Source organism: Sinohyriopsis cumingii, chromosome 18 (genome assembly GCF_028554795.1).
Source record: "Sinohyriopsis cumingii isolate HCF-2022 chromosome 18, ASM2855479v2, whole genome shotgun sequence".
In the NCBI taxonomy this organism is placed as follows: Eukaryota; Metazoa; Mollusca; class Bivalvia; order Unionida; family Unionidae; genus Sinohyriopsis; species Sinohyriopsis cumingii.
In genome coordinates this window covers 65,305,801-65,330,055 of record NC_142978.1, presented here as the reverse complement: position 1 = coordinate 65,330,055, position 24,255 = coordinate 65,305,801, and the positions used below count along the sequence as shown (strand labels likewise).

Genomic DNA, 24,255 nt, shown 5'->3' with positions numbered 1-24,255 from the left:
ATGTACATTCGGACAGCGACACGTATATATCACTGTATCCCTTGCAAGCAGATATTATGCTTAGTTGTCGGGTAATCTTTAAAAGCGTCCGCCTCTGATGCGGTAGGTCGCGGGTACAAACCCCGTCTGAGTCATAACAAAGACTTATTAAAATGGCACTAGCAGTTGCCTCGTTTTGGCGCTCAGCATTACGAGGTTAGTGTTAGGATTAGTCGCCTTGGTGTTAGGAGAATGTGATTGGGTGGGACAAATTGCCCCGGTGCTAGACATCACTGTAAACTGGCACACTGCAGACATCGTAGCGATATGATTGAAATTTTTTGAAACTACGTTAAAAATCCAAAATACATTTTATAAAAGAAATTCGCAAAAGTTGAGAAAATATCCCTAACCAGCTTAAGTGTGTGTGTGTGTGTAAGAGAGAGAGAGAGAGAGAGAGAGAGAGAGAGAGAGAGAGAGAGCTGAGTTGTTATCAAAAAGATCTAATGTTTGCCACTGATTTTCTAATGCGATTTTATAACACTGACTGTTATTATTAAATCTATACGATTACTTGAAGGATTACCTTTAAGCCAGGTCCAATGGCAACATACACGAGACCGATTTATATCCATTTCCCCGTGAGCGCCTCTAACTCAAGCTTAGTGTTCCTTAAGTGCAGTGTGGCATATCACGACCACTTAGAACTGGGTCTGAATAATTTATTGCTAAGTGCTTCCTCAGCGCTGACAACACCAGCATAAAGGTCAAGCCATTCTAGTAGTTGCAGATGGTGTCAACAGACAGGAAGATTGAAACGTCGTGGCCTAACATTTTACTAAAAACTGAGGAGAGAGGTTTACGCCCTTATCCGCATGGTAAGTGGAATATTTAATAGTACATGTACAATGTATGTAGTCTGTTTTGTACTTAGACTTATGCATCACACCTAGCGTTAGTGGAATAAATATGAGGGTAAGTTGACATATTGTGATTGCTATGGGCTCAATAAGGATGTCAACAAATATTTAGAAGTGACCTACAAATGAAGGATTATTATTCTACTGTATGACATACGCCATACTTACGGTCTGAAATAAGAATCCATGACGTTTATAGTACCTTTAACGCTGGGCCTATATTTTGTTACTGAACCAAGGTCTCGGCTATTCTTAGCACAGAATGAACAAGAGGCTCACGTACGTTTCCACGTGGTAAGTGGAATATTTAATAGTACATGTATAGTTTATGGTTTTGTGTAGTCTGTACTGCACTTAGACCTGTGTATAGCTGGCGTCAGTGAGATAAATCAATATGAGGGTCAGTGGGGATATTTATATTGCTTACGGCTCATTTGGGTTGTGAACAAATACTAAGAGTAATGTTCAAAGGATGAAGAATTATTCATTGTTGGGACACGGGACCTATACTTACAGTATTAAATAAGAATTCATAGAATATTCATTCTCATTTATTTTTGAGACTAGATTATTCCTTAAACAAAAGCCGCCTAGGTTTCAGTATAACAAGCCAATTTAGCTAGTGACCATTTTTTTGGGTATATATATATATATATATATATATATATATATATATATATATATATATATATATATATATATATATATTCCTCTGCAGGTAGCTACACGAAGCCTGAGGTAAATGCAGTTTTGAATCTAAGTACCAACCGTAAAGAGATAAAACATGCACGCAGTACAAAGATAAGACTTCTGAGGCAGCTTTGTGTGGCTTATGATTCTTCATGTACACACGATTGGCATTTCATCAATCGATCTTTTTTTAGCTGAAGCACGGTGTACGGTTCATCGAGTACAATAGGTAATTAATATGTACCGTATTACATTATATCACGAGAAAAGGCGTGTTAATGGCCAGTTATTGTACCAAATTTAAGATAACATATTCAAATCATTAGGCATGTGCAAGTAATATTTTTTTTTATAAAGAATATACTTATATTGTTATTTTTTTATTTAGAGCAAAACTTGCGCCCAAACCCATCCATCCCGTGGACAATTGATGTTGTCTCAGTATTTTACTAACCAGTAAAGAATAAGTGTGAATTTAGTGATATAAAGAGTCTGTTTAGTTATTACGTAGCGTCAATACAATTTACAATCTCTTAATGTTACGTTTTCTGTTGAGTCTTAGGTACGTCTTGTTGAAGACAAAGCTCATTGTTAGTGCATGACATATGCATGGCTTGTTAGCAAACAGTTCACCAAGATGAGTTATAACCTCGAGGATGTTGATTCTCATAAACAGATTCATGAGCCATTCTGTGTTATTAGAAACTGAATCTGTTAACCATGATAATATTGTTATCAGAGAGTATAGTAATATCAAACATGTTTGTAGAAGTAGAAACTGAATGACTAGTGGTCTTGTTCATTATGCGAAACGTAGTAATGTAAAAGGCTCACCGGATTCAAACAGAAATAGTGTTGAATATCTGTAGATAACAAGGAACAATTTTTCTTTTATTATAGGTTTCATATTGTCTTTTATATGTAGATAACTCACCAAAGTATTCCATATACAACTGGAGGCGTTTGTTGGTGAGGACCCCTCTCCGCCCTCCACCTATAATTGAGGTGGCTAGCCTTGAGGGGACCCGCTTGGTCCGAAAGTTTATAAGTTTTTATGTCTGTATGTGTTTCCGTCCATAGTCTGTTGTTGTGTGTTTTATTGAGAGAAAATAATCAAAATAGAAATTTGTGAACAAATTAATTTAATTTGGAATTAGGGTTCTGTAAGCTGCCCTAACACAAATCAGCTTCATAAGGCTCGTCCTTCTCTGAATGGTTTCCAAGCCTTTTACTTTATTTAGCTATCCTCGCCGGGGATCAGTGTGCGTCCAGTATGTGCTATATGCGTGGTGCTATCATGTATTGTACATTATCTCATGTACATCTGTAAGGACTGGCTTTGTAAAGGATCAAATCGTTCTACGAGTAACCTCAGAGGTAGGTCCCTTCTTTTCCACGCCTCTTGACCGCTCCGGTGGCCTAGTGGTTAGAGCGTCCGCCTCGGATGCGGGAGGTCGTGGGTTCGATCCCCGACCCAGTCATACCAAAGACTTACAAAAATGGTACTTACAGCTGCCTCGCTCGGCGCTCAGCATTAAGAGGTTAGTGTTAGGACTGGTCGGCCTGGTGTCAAGATAATGTGACTGGGTGGGCATGTCTGCGGCATGATGCCCCAGTGCTAGACATCACTATAAACTGCCACAATGCAGACATCGTAGCGATATGACTGAAAAATTGTTAAAGCTACGTTAAAAATCCAAATCACACACACACACGCCTCCTATACATTACTGAGGGGGAGGCCGAGTGGTCTAAAGCGCTCTCCGTTACCGATCACTGCCATCTCACCTCTTACTGCGTGGGTTCGAGTCTCGGATTCGGCTAATGTGGGTATGTGAGAAAGCTTGCCAGTGGCTTCTCGTGGGTCGGTGGTTCTTTCCGGGGTTTTCCCGGGTTCTTCCTCCACCATTAATACTGGCAGCCATGTATAGCCTGTCTTGTGCTAAAAAATGGCGTTAAACCCTATAACAACAAAATCATCTACTTTCTCTAATACAGTACTGTCCAACCTGAAAACTGAAAAGCAGCGACTATATACTTGCTCGAGCTCTAGCGGCCCATTTAAAATCAGCCCGCGGGCTGCGTGTTGGACAGCACTGCTCTGATAGCTGTTTATAGTTAATCTGGACATAATCTGTGCCGTAGATACTACCTAGTGTTTTCGTGTTTTTAATTAAGTGTTGGGGGAGAACACGGTGATTTCTGCGCTAGTTATCTGTTAGGATTATTTCAGTCTTGTCATGGTCTATAGCGGACCCCAATGCTTTCCGAAATCAAATGAGGAGTAATCTCGACTGAAATCAATTCAGTCATATGCATGTAGTCATATTTGGAGTCTTTATTAGGTTTGGGATTTTAATCTCCTGTATATCATTACTAGTGTTTATGTTTGTGCTTAATGTGTCTATCGATATAAAATTTAGGAACATTGAAAGTGGACATCTCTGTCTGACTGATCCCTCTATTGGGATGTCCCGCGTCAGTGCTCCAGTAATATAAATTTTTGACATGATTTTATTATAAATAGTTGTAATTCATTTACCAAAGTTTCCCCCAAACTCACTCACACGCACACACACACACACACACACACACAGATATATATATATATATATATATATATATATATATATATATATATATATATATATATATATATATATATATATATATATATATATATATATATATAAAGAATTTTCAATGAAGCCATGCTCAATTCGATCAAAAGCCTTTTATTGATTGAAAAGTAGCATGGCTCTCTTAGATCTGTTATTGAATTTATTGAAAGAGTATTGTTTAAAATCTTTCTCCCTCCCTCCCCACAGCTTTGAATAATATCAACACTAGAGCCTCTACATGATTTTAGCCTGTATGTCATGACTTTACTTAAAATTGTATAATCCGTGTTTAAAAGGGGTGTTTGGACGCCAATTCTTTTATGTTGTCACGCTCCCCGATTCGCTTAATTTTAGTGTAATGATCCCCTCCCTCATGTTTTTTGTCATTTCCCAATTAAAAAAGCATGTAATTGAAAACACTCTAAGAATATAAGCAACTTGGTTTTGGAATTTTATGTGAGAATCAGTTGTTAGGCCAGATAACCATGGGGAATTTCCCTCTTGTTAGGTCATATATAGCTTTAACGACTTCTTCATAGGTGATGTAATATTCACACCTATTTTTGGCATGATGTTTTAATTGTGTGTTTTGTATACCTTCTTCAATAGTTTCTGAATCAATGTTTTGTATGTGTGTATTTCTCCCTCTTCCGGAACCGAATCATTTATTAGATTTGTTTCCGTCACGTTGGTCGGTTCCGTATCTTGTTTCTGTTTCAAGTTCTCTGAATCTACACTCTCGCTCACCACAGTCACTGCCGCTGTTTGTGAGACCAAGGTGTCCTCAAATTTAGGTTACTCAAGTACGTATTACGGAGCCTTCGTATTCTCCACGAGGATGCTTTTTCTTTTTTCTTTTGCTGCTTTTTTCTCTCTTGAGCATTCGTTTCCATTTTCTTTTTCTCTCATGCACTTGTTTGCTCGTAACTCTCCTATTCAAGTTTAGTTTGAACTAACTCCTTTTCCTGTACAGGATCAGGTATTTCCTGGAGCTTGGATTTAGTAGCATCATCTATCTTTCCTATCTTGGATGCGGTTCTGGATTTGTACACTCGTTTGGCGGATGTCCTATGGTACCACATCTGTTCAATGTGCGGTATTAGTAGGACAGCCGGTAACATGAATTTTTCAGAAAACCCATTATATACAAAATAGGGGGAACTTGCTTAGGATCATCCTCTGTCATGTACAACATTCTTATACCTGCGGAAAAAGGTGGGAAGACCCCAGAACGTCGGCATTTTGTCTTGGATGACTTTCATCATATTCGTATGCTCCAACTACATTTTGAGTTCTTATATAAGCACTTCCAGCGGAAGTCCAGGCAAATGAATATCTATGGAGTCCCCCCCCCCCCCCAAGCACTTTCACAATAGGCTGCACGATTATTTTTTACCCTTTATTATAATGAAAATACCATTTCTAAACAGCGGGATGTCACCCCGAGCAAACGAGAAATATTGTCCCATCCCTCCATTCTGTAGACCTTGAATATCGCCAACTTTTGTCCCCCGGATTATGAGGTGATTGATGCAGCATCTCTGCTGATATTGGAAGGTCAGATTCAGGGATTGCGGAGAGATCCAAAACCTGACGACCAGGTCTTATTTGTTTTTTCTTTTGTTTCCATTCTCTGGGTAGAGTCACGTTAAACTTTGAAAAAGCAAAATTTCAAAACAAATACTAGCTCCCCTCAGGTTATAAAACTTGAGCGTTCTAATAATCGATCATTTAAAAAAAATACAAAACAAATAATTGCAAATTAAATTAGAAATATAAATAATGGTAAAGAAAATGTTATACGTTTGGCACAGGACTCCAATAATATTAATGTGCAAAGCAGAGTAGGTGAGTGAGCAATGTTAAGCAATGGTCACTTTGGGTGTTTTCCCCTTTCGAGGAGCCCTTCGACGAGCTGTGCACATCTAATTATAATCACGGGCACTTACATAATTGGAGGCGAAATAATCTCGCATCATCTCTTGAATAATTCGAAGAGGCATGTCTTAATTTCCCACATTGGGCCTGTCCTTACTGTTGGTTTTATTGCGCATGCCAGAAGTATTTTCTTTAGATTTGCAATGGAAATGAAGTATAAACTAGTTTATATGATTTTTGCATGTCTCCTCTGCGATAGCAGAGTGGAGCATATTGCTTTTTATGTACAATCCATTTTAGTTGTTCGACGCAAAACTACTAGTGGACTTTGAGCCATGTAGGTAATCATGGCCATGAGGAGATAGTTACAAAAGGCGCTCGGGTGGTCGAATAGTGTTAAGGTGATTGTCTTACCAATTACTGCCATCTCAAATCTGTCCGCAATAGTTATGGATAGATCTACGTGGGTATGTGACAAAGCTTGCCTTCAACTTTTCGGTTCTTCATCGCCCACATATACAGGCCACCATATATAATGGCGTTAACCCGCCCCCCCCCCCCACCAAAAAAAACCAAAAAAAAACCGCAAGAGCATATTTTACACGCTTTATCATGGTCATGAGTACATGACCCTACGACATTTTACAAACTTTATCTTGGGAATGAGAAGATGACCCGACTGCATTTTACGCACTATCATGGTCATGAGTACATGACCCGACTGCATTTTATACACTTTGTCTTGGTTACGAGTACATGACTCTACTACATTTTTCGCACTTTGTCATGGTTATGAATAGTCTCACCTGACTTAATTTCAGGTGGTCGCAACAATTTTAATTTTTGTTTTACTTTTTGAAAGATATCCGCCATACATCAATTGGTGGAGAGCCGGACTCGTAATCCAGTGACTGCAGGTTCGATACTCGTCTAGGCCAGTCTGGATATGCATTCTTGGTATGGCCTACAGAAAGACACTTAGCTCTGATTTTCTGGGAAATATATACCCTGTAATGTCTTAAAACAACCAACCGGTTAACCCAGTGCTCTCCAACCTTTTTGACACCATGGGCCACTGAAAAATGTTTTTCTTGAAGCCGCGGGCCGCAGCAGAAAACTAAAAAGCAACGACTGTATAGCTGCTCGAGCTCTGGCGGGCCATTTAAAATCAGCCCGCGGGCCGCTGGTTAGACAGCACTGGGTTAACCTGAACATTTTTATTCAGCTGGTACTGTTTTCTTTTCACAAAGTTAAGCTAAAAACACTGGAGGTATGCAGATGAATTTACATGAACCCATTTGTATTGGTCTATAGGTAATGGGATGCGATTTTCAGGTTATTAAATCAGTTTGTAATTTTTTTAATCCATTGTAAAACTTGTTGGTCATGAACATCTTTTTGACAAAACGCCTGCAAGCATAATTAAAAAACAATATTTTGATAGACAGTGAAATCTGTCAGTCATTTTTATATCTTATCTAGTTTGACCAGGCTAGATTTCAGACCATTACAGCAATATGGTCTTTTAATTTTTTTAATTATATTTTCGAACTCTCTGGAGTTTGTTAACAAAACTACAATGCACATAGTTAAGACAAATCATGTGTACGCATACATAAATGATCTGGTTAGATTTTCATACCATTACAGAACGTTCTAATAATTCTATTAAGTCTGATTTTTGGGGGACTTGGAGATTTATTCTGCTGCGGAGGCGGGCGTATTTTACAAATGCAGATATATTAACCCATGTCTTTTGTTGTTGAATTCAGTTACCCGTGTCTTTTCATGCAGAATTTGGTTACCTTTGTCTTTCGTTGCAGAATTAAGTTTCCTGTGTCTTATTTTGTAGACTTCACATCACTTTGTCTTTTGTTGCAATTTCATTTACCTGTCTTTTGTTTTAGAATTCAATTACTTGTATCATTTATTGCAGAATTCAGTTACCCGTGTCTTTTTTCAGAATTCAATTGCCTGTATTTTATGTTGCAGAATTCAGTTACCAGTGTTTTATGTGCTGAGTTCAATTGCCTCTGTCAGATGTAGTAGAATTCAATTATCTGTCTTATGTTGTAGAATTCATTTACCTTTGTGTTAGGTGCTGAGTTAAGTACATTGGAATGTAACTTATTTTAAAGCAGGTACGAAAACGTGTGAGCTTGCTCAGTTCTAAATTGATAAATTGCTCATTGAAGTTAACTTTTTAGTTTTCGAATGTAAACTCGGATCATTGCCAAAGCAAGCATGTTTGAGCATAATTTTAATATGCAGACCGGCTTTCAATGGTATAAAATGATCTAAGTAAATTGCTGCATATTTTCGGGAGCTGGTATCGTTTGACCAGTTTGAAAGATAATTACAAGATTTGTGTATGTAGGAAAAGGAAACTTATAAATCTTGATATAAGTGTAGCATTGAGACACCAGTTACATATTTCAGATTATTAATTCGTTTCTTCAGTTTGTATTAAAATATATAATACAAACCCATAGTCCTCAGCCTGAACCAAAACAAAACCAATATAATAACAAAAACAACAACAGTAACAACAACCATTCATATAAAACATGGTTCGATCATGATTGTGGTTACTGGTATCGTAATTTGAAGTATATTGCTCGCTCCATCTAATGATCATATAAACTTCCTGTTCAGCTCAGAAAAAATAAAGATTAGTAAGGAAAAATGTGTTAGTAAAAATTGGATATTATTATACTGATCTAGAAAAATTGAGAGCAAAGGAGTTAGGCAGAGTTCTTAATAGCACATTAATCCCAGTGTGAATATTCTGTTTTAGAATTTTCACCGCACCTGTATAACAAAAAGTAGATAATACTGTAACACGTCAGATGGGTTTCTTTACTGAGCGATTTTAGAACCCTGGCGCGAATCCCGCATGAAGCCATGTTTTCGCTGCTTTCAAAGACTCCCATACTGTTGTAAACTGGAAATACAAACGCGTCCAAACTATGAATAATTTTACTCTAATTAATACCTGACCACATATCTCACAACTTCCCAATTGCCTGTCAACCTCACAGCTGTATGGCTTCTCTTCATTAACTTTCTGGGGGCCCCGAGTTACGGATCACTGCCATCTCACCTCTGTCTGCGTGGGTTCGAGTCTAGGATTCGGCTAACGTGGGTATGTGAGAAAGCTCGCCAGTAGCTTCTCGTGGGTCGGTGGTTCTTGCTGGGGTTTTTCCGGGTTCTTCCTCCACCATTAATACTGGCCGCCATGCATAGTCTATCGTGTGCTGAAATATGGCGTTAAACCCCAAAACAACAACAACAACATTAACTTTCTGTAACGTACCGTGCAGCTGTACAACTCAACCAACCAGTACAGGGAACTATTTTTCTACGCCACCTTAGGCCAGTCAAATCATTATTTTAAGTCACATTTCGCCTGTAACTCTACACCGTATTTACCACCATAGCAGCAATAACCGGCACCTGCCGATGACGGAACAGTCCCCTCTCGTTTATTCCATTGTATAGTTTATCAGTCTCCAATTATAAATACTGCACCTGGAGTCACACATTCAATTTACACAATTAGATTTTAATAGGGACTACTGAACTCAGGGACACTCATGCGGCTGTGGCCTGAATTCAGTGAAAGTAAACCATGATATTATGAAGTCTCACTAACACTTCACTCTATGTCGTTTGCTCCTAGTAATTAGTTAATTGTTCGGTCTGAGGACTTATTCCCAGCACCGACCTCACATAATCAAACAAGTAATCACAAAAATCTAAGAAATCCTATAAATGAAATACTAGAAACAAATGCTTATACTCCAAATGTATTACAATACAAACTAGGGATTCGAGAGATTAGAAAAATGAGACGAGACATTAACTACTGTGACAAAATCAATCGCCCTTATTAACATTCCTAGGTGTTCTCATTAGCTTGACGTATTCAAATTCAAGCATACACTCTGTAAGTAATAGGGGTGAAAATATCAGGATGGAAGGGGTTTGTTTGGAGTCCAAATAAATCCTCCTTTTTTACACTAGTACCCACTATGGGTCTTGATCTAAGAGAGACTCCGAAGTTTCTCTCACTACAATGAATGACACGTATTTACTCTACATGTACGCTGTAACAAGGGATTGATGTTACTGTAGTTTTCCTGATCCCATCACACATTAGATCATTCATGTCGCCAAGTTAATTTATTAATGAAAAAAAATAATAATTTCACCATCTAAAGTCGTGGCGGAGCATGAAGTAATTAAAATGGAGGTCAGAAGAACTCTCCTGTTCAAGGTAAGATAGGACACTTTTATGGGAAATAATAATAATAATAATAATAATAATAATAATAATAATAATAATAATGATACAATTATTAGTATACAATTATTATTATTATTATTATTATTATTGGTCGTACAAATGTCAAAGCCGGATGAATGATCTCGAGCCTTAGAAATAAATAACGAAGAAGTGTCCAGGTTTGAATAATACTAGTGCTTAAATTAAATATTGGTTAAAGAACATGACACAGATAATAAATCAGCTGCATTAATAAAGGATAGTTTTGTATTGATCGCTTGTGTGCTTTCGGGGTATACAAATCTTCTGTTAATGTGCATTGATGTAATTTTTTAGACTCAAGAATTACTCAGAATGGCCCTCAAAAGGAAACCTAATTGGTTGGACGAGGAGAGGGCCTTGTTGGTTGAGGAATACCGGAAACGGAAGGACATTTTAAAAGCCAAGTACAGCCGCAACGTCACAACTGCAATGAAGAAGAAGGCGTGGGAGGAAATTTGTGACATCATAAACACCGCCAACCCTAACGTACCCAGAAGCGTTAAGGATGTACAGAAAAAATGGGAAAACTTGTGCAATACAGCAAAACATGAGTTGTCCGGTAAAGTCAGACCTCGCTCTTCCACTTCAGGTATGGATTTCAAATTGGAATTGTTTCCTTGTTACTAATGGCTATGAGCAAGATTCATAACTGAACAATATTAAAATACAGTATGATATGTAGACATCTAAATATACAGAGGCCGAAATAGGCGATCGAATAGGGTGCCATATTAGACGGAAATTAATTTTGTTCTCAGTGGGGTAGGGGTGAGTAGGTGGCGTTTAAGTCATAGTTCACTTTCGGCACCGAAAACCCTTGGACCGACACTGACTACAACATTTATATGCTCTTCACAGTGACACGCGGTTGGGCATCGTTTAACGCGTTATGCAGCGAGTTCATCACAGCGTGGATTATGCAGAAATAAGTTATTGATTTTTCTTTGCGGAGGCATCTCCATTGTTGCCGAATTGTCTCGTTCAGTTAGTCTGGTGTGTATCATATAAACATACGCCGCGTTACAACAGGGTGCTAGCAGTGCAGTACGTGCCACTCATTTCTGATTTGTTTTTCTGTTAAAAAAGAAACAAATACACAGCAAGATCACCATGTGTTAAAAAAGAAACAAGTAATCAACAATATCAGCTATGTATATCGTCAAGCCCATCGACACTGTGAATTTCGATAAATGTAACCGTGCCTGTTATATACTGTAGAGGCGGTAGGATATATGTTGCCACAGAATTAAACAATGCTTACACCTTTTGCATGATCAGTACGTGCGCATGAAAATTGAAATAGTCGAACGATTTTGTATGATTTTCAATATTATCAGTACATATACTGTGTTGTCGGTCGAAAACATAGATAATACTAGTTTCTTGAAAGGATTCACACTCTATAGGCTGAAAAGAATTTCCACGAATCCACAGTATGTATGTTTCTTCTGTGCCTTTTATATTCATTTTTACCTGCCGAGTAATGAAATCATCTCGGATATTTTTTGTAAAACATCAACATATCAAGTTTGGAAAGAAAAATATATCCGTATATGTTTGAGCTGACATATTTGTGTTGACATATTCACAAGATACATTTCAGCGCAGTACAAGTTCTCCATCATGACCTTTGACCTCTAACGTAATATCATAGAGGGTCACTAAACTCGGCGCATACACCGTTAAATATATGCACACATGCTAAAGAACGGGTCAAGGTCATCAACTTTGATTGTTACAAGTGGTAGAGCGCCCACCTAGAGTTATGAATGTCCTGGGTTTGTATCAGGGTCCGGTCGCGAATAGTCTCCCTTTGTGAAATTTTGTTAACTGTTTTTTTAAGTTATCCAAACTGCATCATTCAGTGTATTCTTTTGACGTATCTAGAAATTGTGTTTCATGGCCATTCATTTTTACATGTTTTTTTTTTTTTTTTTAATCATGGTCACAAGCAAGTACAGCTCAATCTGTAGGATAACAAAATTGCAAGCAGTGACATTGGACTTGACCGGAATATCAAGCTGATTTTCAAAGTCCTGAGGATATTCCGAACCAATTGCACACTGCAGTAAGTGTTTTAGTCACAACCAAATGCCATTGACACCTTTTCGCGCAAAAGGACTTTATTTTTGGAATGGCCTCTTTGGGGTCACGTTGAAGACCTGCTGAGCAACGTATTGATTCAGAAACTGCTACGTACAACACATTGCTCTTTGGTTTGAGCAAACATCCAGTGTCGATAAGACAGTCGGTATAGGATATGTACTCAATAAAGATATCAAGGCTGCCATTTCTGTAGCTGGATCAACATCATTTTAATAAAGAACAAATTCATGTTGGAAAAAAAACAAACATTTGTTGTCTAATTAAAGACAGAATCTCGGTACGGTCTTCCGTTCTGGATTCGTAGCTGTAACCATTGTGACTGCGGTGGCCATTTTTGGAGGTTATACCTGCATCAATGTCATTAAGGACTAACGGCTTATAGTAAGAAGTGTTTTAGTGGAATCCCATAGCTATACGTCCATTCCTTCATGAAGAATAGCGAGAACAAGATTCTATAAATAGCTACCATAGTCTCAGCGTTGAAAGCTTGTTCAGTGCCATTTACCTTTAAGATTTATTAGAAATCATACTAAGTCTGATAGTGTCGATATGACAACATATTCTTTACTGAGTATAAATAACACAGCAGAAAAGGTCTTTACATGAAAACACCTTGTTTACCCGACCAGAAGAGGTCGTGATAACAAGATTTTCAAGATGGATATCAGATTAGCACCATCTTGCTTTAGGATCAAATAGTCGTCATCTGAAGTCTTTATGAAAATATGACGTCTCCACGACCATGTAACTACTGTTCAATAGACTTAGCGATACTAAGATTGTCAAAATGGCCGCCATGGCGGCAATATTGGAGTCCTCAGTTTCGTTTATGACCAACTTCATACCCGAAGCTTGTGAATATTGTAATAAATTTTGGGTATTTGCCATTTATATTTATATCTCCATTTTGAGCTTCGCTAGGTTTTTGTGGTTATTTGTTAGATTGTGGGAAGTTGGTCTTGAGGAAATGTTTCTCAGCCCGAGTAATTAGCCAATTGCTAGGGGTAAGCGTCACAGAGGGCACTATTAATGATATTTTATGATGGCATGGTTCAGTTTCGTAGTTGAGTTCAGGTCAGAGCCAAGCAAATGGGTATGAGCCAAGTAGTTCCTATGCCAGTTTAAATGTGCTGATTGGTTGTGTATTACCATGTGGAATATTTGTGATAGGGACTTACATTTTGCACAATGGAATCATAGATATGGGATTGTTCCATGATATGGAGACGCATTTTATTGCTGCTATGAAGGTAAATGTAGTGGAAGGAAACAGCTGAGCTGTGGTTCAGAACTTTGCTTCGACTGACTCGGTGTTGGAATCAGGAAAATAGTTCCCTGCATTGGGTGTTTGAGTTATGATTTGTATTTTATAGTATTTACTCTACGGAATCCTAATGAGAGGAAACCATGCAAATTGCGAAGTTGTATGGTTGTGATGCAAATATGCAGTTGTGATTTTGGTAGTCATTGATAGATTTAAGGAAAATTATTTATAGTCTTGGCGCGTTATTAGGACTTTAGCGTAGATCTCTGATTCGTTCTGTAGAGAGACTCCTTGCGTGTAACAATATTTTAGTGACTCCCACCCCACCCCCCAACATGCAGTCATGGAGATATGACTTTCTCTTTATGAGAGTTATTAATAATAAATTATTTTAAAATTTCCGCGTTGGCGGTATAATGGGTACAATTTTCAGTTACGGTCAAAAACGTATCAACGTATCAAAATGGAATATTCGAAAGAAAGTACCACTTCGAAACAAGTAACCGTTCATAAGTATTACCGATATTTTAATTATGGGTGCCTTGGCGCCGTGGTCACCATATTGGATGTCCTTGGGAAATCTTTTTCATTCAGGAACAAATTGAGGTTGCGATTAAAAATGTGTATGTAAAGTTTCATAACAATCCTTTTAGTAGTTTAGTTTTAGTTAGCAAACATGCTCTTGTCTTTGACCAATAGAGCTCAATACGCCAACTGCGAAATTACTTATCCAAAGTTTTCGTTAATAACGATAAGCAGATAGCCAAACTGATAACGATTTTACCAAATGATTTTCAGTCAGTCTATATTTTAAATGTTACAATCGTTGTATGGATATTTAATAAACTCGTGGTTGGGGTAGATCTCCCCGAGTCACGCGATCGTCTGGTTGAACATTTCCGAGTCATTTTGTTCAACAAAGACTTTCGCGTGACTTTTAGAAGGATCTACGCTAAGCAAGAGTCATATAAAGGTTTATACATTTATTGTAACGTTAAAAACGAAGCTTGCCAGACAACATGATGTATTAGTCTCGTAAGCTAAGCGTCCGTCCGTGCGTTAGCACGAGTTTATTGTTGCTATTCCTTATAAACTTCTCAGGATTGCTCTGAAACTCTACACACACATGCATTTATCTGGTTGGTCCTAAATTTAAATGGTGCTCTTCAGACATTCAGTATGGCCGCCATAGCAGTCATCTTGAAAATCTTGTTATCGGTACATCTGCGGAATTGATAGCTTGTTATTTCTTTTGAGCTTTTTAACTGAAAATAATTCTTATGATGGTTAGTTATTACTACAAAAAAGGTTGCCTGTCTGATGTCCAACATGGGCGCACGGTAGTCATCTTGAAAGTCTTGTTTTCGCCACAACCCCTGAATGGAACAGTACGTCGACATGTGATTTTCAGCCAAAGACTTTCTATGATGTCAAGTTGATACTCTATGAAAATGGCTCCGCTCAGACATCCAATTTGGCCGTCACAGTAGCTATGTTAAAATTCTTGTTATTGTTGCTCCTCTTGAATAGATGGTCAAATAAATTCAGTGTCCACTCAAAGATTCTGATGATATCTAGTTGGTCCTAAGTGAAATTAGGTGCAGATCTGACATCTCGTATGGTCCCCACAGCTACGGTCTTGATAAAGATCATATTCGTATGGAATATTCTCCGGATAATGTGTTATGGTGTCGTATTGGTGTTAAATAAAAATTGTGCTGATCTCTTTTCCAATATATCCGTCACAGCGGCCATCTTGAAAACTAGCAACTCCTCCTAAAATGGAAAGTTCTATCAACTTTGGGTTTTCACCAGATGACTTCTTACGATCGTTTAGTTAAGACTAACGAAAATAACGCCGATCTGAAGTCCAGTTTGGCAACTACAGCAGCCATTTTGAAAACCTTTTTATTATTGATAGAAAGTAGTAATGACATGGGGGTTTCACCAGAAGACTGACTATGATATCTGGTTAATCCTGAGTAAAAACGGTGTCGTTCTGACCTCCAATATGATAGTTGCAGTAAAAATGCTATTGCCACTAATTTTCCAGAAAAGATGGTCATATCAACAAGTCATTTTCATCAAAATAGCAGTGAAAGGTGTCTAGTTTGTCCTAAATGAAAATGGTGCCGATAATACATCCAATATGGCTGCTACAGTGGCTAATTTTAAAATATTATGGCTCAAGAATATCAAAGATGACTTCAACAATGAGCAGTTAAACGGAAGAATTGGTCTTATTTGGATTCCTGTAAATTATTTTCGGACAGTGGAGTATCAGACTCTTCATGCGACTTCCTTTTTACGCAACCGAGATAATTCATTTGCAAGTCTTATGTTCAATTTTCGCACAACATAATAAATGGTTATCCTTGGTACGTTGAATAGAAATATGTACAATTACACACTCGCACTTTTTATTATCTGTTACAGAGTATGCCCAACAGATAGAAGATATTAATTTCACTTCGGTACCAAAATGTTGCAAATGTTCTAAATACTTGAGAAATCTGTCGGTAATAGATTCACAGCCTTTTGCCAGACGCTCGCCCGACACAGGTCATTGGGAAGAACGTGAAAGACACGTTGACCGAGACTATTTGACGATCGGATATCGACGGAAGTCGAGGCATATTCGGTGTCTGAAGCGACATGCGTAGTAATATTCGTTATGGCAGTTTTCCAAGAGTTGCAGACAGATAAGTGCGAAAACTGTGTCGTCTGCAGGATTCTTACAGAACATTTGAATTGTGTCAGTCGGTTAGTTTGTTACTTTGTTAAAAGAAACACACAAACATGCACACAAACACGCACCGATTGGAGATGCTTTCAGAAGCCATTGTAGCGTTGGAACTGACGAGGCTTCAGGCATAAAGTACAAGTAATATTCAAAAATTAGAATTAGATACATTCCCTGTACGCCAGCCAGGATTAGATAAAACATTTGATGGCAAGCAAAAGACAACCGGCTGCAATAAATATGGGAGGGGGATACAACAAATTATATTTCATATATATGTATACATATATGGCGGCTTTTGCAAATTCTTAAATCTTCGAAGCACGTAAACGTAACGGTGAAGTACAAGTTTCACTACGTTGCAACTGTATCCATTGACTAATATGAAACTTTTTATCCTCATTTTCCTCACCATTAAACACGGAAGTAAATACCCAGGCTTTTATCTATAACACTGATAATTATGTTTTAAATTCTGCTTGTGTGCTCGTGCGTGTGTCTTTTTAGCTTACATTTCGAAGACCATGATTTGGCCTTACGTTTGTTGTGCGTCGACCATCGTCATTCGTCCGTCGTCAGGCTGTCTATCAAATTTGTTTTGAATACACTATAGCCTTAATTTCTGCCGGATCAAGACTCGGACAATTTAGTTTAAGAACTACATCGATACATATCAATAAAGGTTATTTTGCATCTGATTGGCTAAACGTGTGGATACTCTTGGCCCATATTTCTAATCAGATTGTGATCACATTTGGTACGTACGATTTCACACAAGTTCGGATATGAGTGACTTCTGCCTTTTTAAATTAGGTTATGTTGCATCTGATTGGTTGAGCTTGTAAAATGTCTTCAGGTCATATTTCTGGTCGATTTTGAACCATTCTTGGCATATAAGATTGCATCAGCAAGATACGAATGTGTTCCATTATGAACTACAGCCACATATATTAACGAGGTGGTCTTGTATTAGTTTCGTTGAACCTTTGAACACTCGTGAGAGATCATATTTCTGAACAGATTTTGAGCACATTTGCTTTATAAGCGTGGGAATAGCAGTGCTTTCAAAAAATTAACACGTCATTAATGAGGTCATATGTGGTTAAGGACATAGCCAGGAATCTATGCGGAGTACACAGATTAACTCTCCTGGTAGTTATAAGCGTATATAGTTTAAGATTGGGATTATGAACAGATTCTAAGATTTGCGTCAGGGACTTTTCTTTGCGGACGTGTAGATATCCAGGGGACAACGCTGGATTTATACATACTTGTCATTGTTTTAGTGAGAAAGTAATTATATAGTCGAATAGAAGATACATTTCACCAACATTAATAGAAAATTTAACTATGTGCTTCAAGGCTTGATTTTCCATGGATGGCCAAAACATTCTGACGCGCTCACCTTTACAGATCAGACAGCTCACCTCTCTCGACGTTGGTTCGAGTCTTGGCTATGCCAGCATGGGTACGCGAGGAAGCCCATCAATAGCTTTTCGTGGGTCAATGGTTATTTCTGGGGTTTCCCGGGCTCTTTCTCCAATACATATAATGGCCACAATGTATAACCTATCATGTACTGAAAAATGGCGATAAACCCACCAAACCAAACCAAACCTTTATTTCTCCTCTGCAGTTTCATTGCGAGTGAATTTGCAATCACAAGGTGACGTATGTCAGCTGCCCATGTGAGCAATATCTGACCCACCTAGGGTTCCTTTTGCCTTTCTATGATAACGGATTTCATTTGCTTTTCTTCAATCCGAGTTTTTACTATACGCTCCAGAGCAAATCAGCAAGCTGTTCCGGTAACCATAACCGTAGAGACGGAGTATTCATTTCAAGCCATTACGAAATAGTAGTTACTTACAAGACGGTCATATCGACAAAAGGTTTTCACACAAAAGAAAACAAAATTAAAAAAGAATTCTTATAATGTCTGATTGGTCCTAAGTGAGAATGCGTCCGAGATGGCGTCTAATATGGCAGCAAAATCAGCCAGCCTGAAACCTTGTCTTAAATTGATAGTTGCATCGACATGTCATTTTCACTGAAAGATTTCTTTTTATGTCCGGTTGGTTTTAACTGAAAAGCACATTGCAAATCAACCAGCCACATGGTCGTCATCTTGACAATATATCGCTACTTATCCTGAACGGATACACATATCAACACGGTTTATTCGCTGGAAGAATTTTTACTGTGTTGTTTTTTAATGAGAATGATGCCCACCGGACATACAATATGGCTGACATGTCAGCCATCTTTGATATCTTGTTATCAAGAACAGAAGGCCGTAAAAACCAATAGGTTTGAACGGAAATACTTATTTTCATATGTGACTGATCATTGATGAAAATGATTCTGATTAGACATCCAGCACGGCCACCATGTCGATTTGGTCATACATTAACACTGTGGCGATCTGACATCCAATATGGCCGTTATGGTGACCATTTTGAAAATCGCTACTTCGTCTGAAGGGATGTTTCCAATGACACGAAGTATTAACTGAACGAATTCTCATGACATTTTGGCCATCATTAATGAAAATCGTCCGGATCAGGCATCCAGAACACCCGCCATATTAGCTGGCTTGATAATCTTGCTATCAGCAGTTGTTTTATAACACCCGCCATAATATCTGGCTTGATAATCTCGCTATCAGCAATTGTTTTATAACACCCGCCATAATATCTGGCTTGATAATCTTGCTATTAGCAGTTGTTTTATAACACCCGCCATAATATCTGGCTTGATAATCTCGCTATCAGCAATTGTTTTAAAACACCCACCATAATATATGGGTTGATAATCTAGCTATCAGCAATTGTTTTATAACACCCGCCATAATATCTGGCTTGATAATCTTGCTATCAGCAATTATTTTATAAGTATGGTTGTATCGACATGATGTTTTCTTTAAAAGAAATCTTAGGAGATGTAGTTAAAATGGTGCTGGTCAGTCCTCCAATAAGGCCGAATTTGTATCCCCTAGAATATTATTTATAGCTATTTCTCCTTTACAGATAGTCATATGAACATAGGGCTTTCAAATAAATTTTTTATATTTGTGATATCTATTTAGTCCAAAGTTAGTCTCGTTCAATCAGATCGTTCGCGTGGCTTCGTGAGAACTCCGTCAAAAGAGTGTCTGATAATATACTGAAAGTTTTCTCTGTAACGTCTGAACGAGATTTCCCCAACGTTTTAAATTATTTGGCTGAAAAGGTGAGTTGACTTAATATGTTACCATGATGATGAGATGATATCGGCAGTTTCTTTGACATATTGAAACATGCCATTTGCATTGGTGTCTGATAAAAACAGCATATTTAATGGTATATCTTTAAGTTTGCTATATAATTTTGGCTTGAATGATAGGAGAAAGTATATTTATATAAATTCTGAATTTGTGAGAAATGCCGTTGTAGTAACGCTTGTACAAACTTTGAACGAAGCGCCTTCTACATGTAACAGCAATAAATTAGGCATGCTATCGGACCAATGGTGGCCTAGTGGTTTAGAGCGTCCTCGGATGCGGAAGGTCGCGGGTTTGAACTCCGGCCGAGTCATATCAAAGACTTACCAGTATGGTACTAACAGCGTTCAATATGAAGGGGTTAGTGTTAGGGCTGGTCGAGCTGGTGACAGGATAATGTCACTGGGTGGGACATCATGCATCATGTCTGCGGCACGATGCACAAATGGTAGACATCACTATAAACTGCCACACTGCATATATCATAACGATATTACTGAAAAATTGTTAAACCTACGTTAAAAATTGCAATCACACACACACACACACACACACACACAGAGGACCCACATAGCGCGGAGATCTTACGGAGGTCCGCGAGAATCTGGTTGAACGAGACTAGCCCAGACAGGAAATGACGCGACTCAGACCTCCAGTGTGACGGTCATAGTGAACATCTTTAAATTCCTTTTATCGCAACGTTTTCTCAACATAAAGTCATATCTTTTCATTAAAACGCTTCTTATAAAAAGTGCATTTGAACTGATTAAAGTGGTGTGGATTGGACCTACAATACTGTTGCCTTGGTACCACCTTTTAATAACTTGGTATAGCTCCATTTTTTTAAGCAGAAGGTCATATAGACATAGTCACTAAACGACTACTTATGATAACGTGTTGGTCCAACTAAAAATGGCGATGGTCATTCCTCCAACACGATGGTTATGGTGGTCTTCTTGAAAAATATTCTTATCACTTCTTCTCTTGAAGGGATGGTCGTATCGACATGCAATTTCCACAAAACACTTCTCACCTTTTGCTATGGGTTCTAAACGTATGTCACAGTTACATTTTTTTTACATGAGATTTATCGCACATACCAGGCAGTAAAACTACTGGCATACATAAAACTAAACGAATAGACAGAAAGACGAACTGACGGATCATTTTTATACACCGTCCACATTGCTGGTAGGGTATAAAATACTGAACTTTATGTTCCGTAAGATTCCCTTCATAAACTCGAGCGTCCAGTGCCACATAAACTTGGGCGTTCAATGCCACATACGCGTGTGCGTTCAGTGCCAGTTAAATCTGGGTGTTCAGTGCCCCATAACTTTGGGTGTTAAAGTGCCACTTTAACTGGGGCGTTCAATTCCACATAAACTTGGGCGTATATTAGTTCATTAATTTGTTTTCAGCTTGTTACTTTGGAAGAAGGAGCAAGTGACCAGACCAGAGTTTATAATAAAATATCACCAGTTATGGCATATTTCGTTGTCTTTAGACGTTGTGGAAATAAGTTTTGGGATAAAGAACAAAATTTGTCACTTCAGACGTAACCATGTACCTTTTTTTCAGGTGAAGGGATACAGAACTCATTACACCTTTCGGATATCTCAATGAAAGTCTTTACCATAATGTGTGAGGACCCAACTTCGCTAAGCGGTTTGGACCAATCAAGAGATACCAATCATCCGGACGTGATCGATTTAGATCCACCAGGGTAAGCAAAGACAGAAATCTTTTAACCAGAAGTTCAGAGTTTTTTCTGAGTTAGATTTATAACTCTTTGTATTCAGTGCACATTTAGATTGATGGTTAAAACACAACAACTTTTAATGAATGACATATAAACGTTCAGGTGTGTTAGTTAACTGTACTAATCTTTAGAGTTAAGCCCCCTTGATCACAAACCTTGTAATTGGACAACCAAGATTTCTTGCAGACAGCAAATTACTTGTAAGTTTTAAACACTGCAAATTCAAATTTATGTCAGTAGGTATTTTAACTCATTTACATATTTCTTTATGGCCGATGGATGGTCTTATCTTTTAATCTCACCTATTTGGAGAGTTGTGTTCCTTGACATTTAAAAGTTCCATTGTACACGTTCTACTTCTTGTCCAAGCCGTAGTTCATAATTCCTTGGTTCCAAGTTTTGGCGACGTTTCAGCTAGCTTTATATCTTCCGATACCGTATTTACTCCGATCGATCCCCGTTCGTACTCTTAAACGTCGACTTTTGTCCTCTCATGGTCGTGTCAACTTTCGTATTGTTGATTACCTTACTAAAAAGGCCGAGCTGTTATATTTTGTACAAGTTGGGGAAATGTTTGTAACCTAGAAATGACAATTGAAATTTCAAGCTGTATTTTCCAAGATTAAAATTTTAGCTTTGCGTAGCATCTACCTTAGGGGAAATTATTATTATTATTATTATTATTATTATTATTATTGTTATTATTATTATTATTATTATTATTATTATAGGCAGCCTTCCGTTTACGTAGACGTAGATCCAATAAGTGTATGTAATTCTGGAAAACGTTCACATACGTCTGACGAAGAGGAAAGTGTTCATGTTACAAACAAAGAGGGCGATATGTACCTTGAGAGAAAGAGTCCATTAATCAAAGGACAAATTGCAGAACAATTTCAACAATTTCAAGTGTTTAAAAAGGAGAGTCTGCAACCTCACTCAAATCCTCAGACTATAGCATCTATAGACAGTAATGCAACATATAACCCAATCCCATGCACCTCTGAAAACAAGCAAGAATCGAGCACTAGTCCCACCGTTGAACATTCTAGATCATTCCAGACTAGGAAGAGACTGATTCCGATTGCACCAAAACAGACACCGGTGCTGATCGCATCAAAAAATGTTACAAGTGTTCATCCCTACAGTAGGCCGCACACTATAGAAAGGCGATATTTGAACCCGTCTACGACCGAAGGGCCAACTGCACTTTTACGGACGCCAGGTCCGTCTATTATATCTCTCAAAAGAGAGGTTTTACAATTGGAGAAAGAAAAATTAAAATTGGAAATGGAAAAGCTTGAAGTTGAGAAAGAGAAACTACATATGGAAAAAAATAAGCTGAATCTAGAAATTTCCAAATTAAAAATAGAACTACAGTCTTATGGTGTTAAAGTGGACAACAGTGACTTTGAATAGAGCTACAGTCCTATGGTATTAAAGTGGACAGCAGTGACTTTGAATACAGCTACAGTCCTGTGGTATTAAAGTGGACAACAGTGACTTTGAATAGAGCTACAGTCGTATGGTGTTAACGTGGACAACAGTGACTTTGGATTGAGCTATGGTCCTATGGTGTTAAAGTGGACAAAAGTGACTCTGAGCAGAGCTACCTACAGTGCTACAGTGTTAAAGTGGACAACAGTGACTTTGAATAGAACAGTTGGGAATTACAGACTTTTGTAGCGTGTAGAACTTCAGGAAAGAAACAGGACAACACATTTTTTATTTAAAAAAATAGAATATTAACTCTTTCATGTCAGTTCCAAGCATTTAATCAATTAGTTTTCCAGTCGGTCGAAACAACGTAGGGATTGTAGATTGATTTATGGGATGGGTTTTATTCTAAATGCCAGGATTAATTAGTTCAGTGTTTTACATTAGGTTGATTGATGGATATGCATGCATTATGAACTCGAAGACATCAATGTGTAAAGAATAATACCTTGAGTAAGAAAATGTTTTGATCACGAGCTATTGTGTATGATCTTAATTGCAGTTTTATAAACTTTATAAACAAGATTGTGCCATAAAAAATCTAATCCACATCTTTACATTTGGTAGTTTGTCAACACGTTTGAAAAATACATGGAATTCCATCGTCCAACGTACAATGGTGCGTGCATGCGAGTAAAGCTGGCTAAAGCTATGTATATATTGTATGCACAGGATATGACCAGGAAATGAAATGATACATGTACGAGAAGAACACAAGGTTGATTTTCACCTAAATCTATGATACATGTTCTTCTGATGATAAAAGTAGGGAAAAGAAACTTTGACTAATAGTTTTCTGTTTTAAAAAAACTGTTGTAAAGTAGGTAAAATATTTCTAGAAGGTACGTAGTTTCCTGCAAGTCTTTTGTCTGTATTATTATATGAAATAAAGCATATGAACAAGATGATACTAGTAAATATCAAAGACAGCTGTGCATTAGAAATGTATGCATCGTTCATGTTACAACCTTTCGCAGCGTAGAAGAACGATGTTTCAGTATGTTGCACTTATGTTTGATGTTTAATTGGGAAAGTTCGAGCTAGCATTTTATTGTGCTCGGTTGATATAGCCCAGTTTATTTAATACATGTACTAATTTTAGTACTTTTTATATATAAAATAAGCCATTAATTTCTCTATCGTTCCGACACAGAATGTATACGATCTTATCAGACAAGGAGTTCTAATTGTGACTTGTAAATG

The 24,255-nt window shown here is 37.8% G+C and overlaps 2 protein-coding genes across 4 annotated transcripts in view; one reads left to right on the top strand and one right to left on the bottom strand.

Annotated features, from left to right (window-relative positions):
* The window catches only part of LOC149776814 (putative transporter slc-17.2), a 46,823-nt gene extending 46,126 nt beyond the window's left edge, over positions 1–697 (bottom strand). The window contains exon 1 of the mRNA XM_089941356.1: positions 566–697. The gene's annotated coding sequence lies outside the window, so the exon portion shown is untranslated. The remainder of the gene's footprint in view (positions 1–565) is intronic.
* On the top strand, positions 668–23,957 carry LOC149776813 (uncharacterized). Of its 3 annotated transcripts, none has more exons than XM_089941520.1 (5): positions 668–857; positions 6,951–7,045; positions 10,713–11,007; positions 21,375–21,519; positions 22,287–23,957. In XM_089941520.1, exons 3-5 carry the CDS (start codon positions 10,731–10,733, stop codon positions 22,972–22,974), a joined length of 1,110 nt encoding a protein of 369 aa, XP_089797646.1. In that variant the 5' UTR covers positions 668–857; positions 6,951–7,045; positions 10,713–10,730; the 3' UTR covers positions 22,975–23,957. The 3 variants fall into 3 exon arrangements, with proteins under 3 accessions (XP_089797646.1, XP_089797647.1, XP_089797645.1); XM_089941521.1 differs by lacking the exon at positions 6,951–7,045 and adding an exon at positions 1,618–1,818; XM_089941519.1 differs by lacking the exon at positions 6,951–7,045 and having other exon boundaries at positions 669–857.
* Positions 23,958–24,255: the final 298 nt, after the last annotated feature.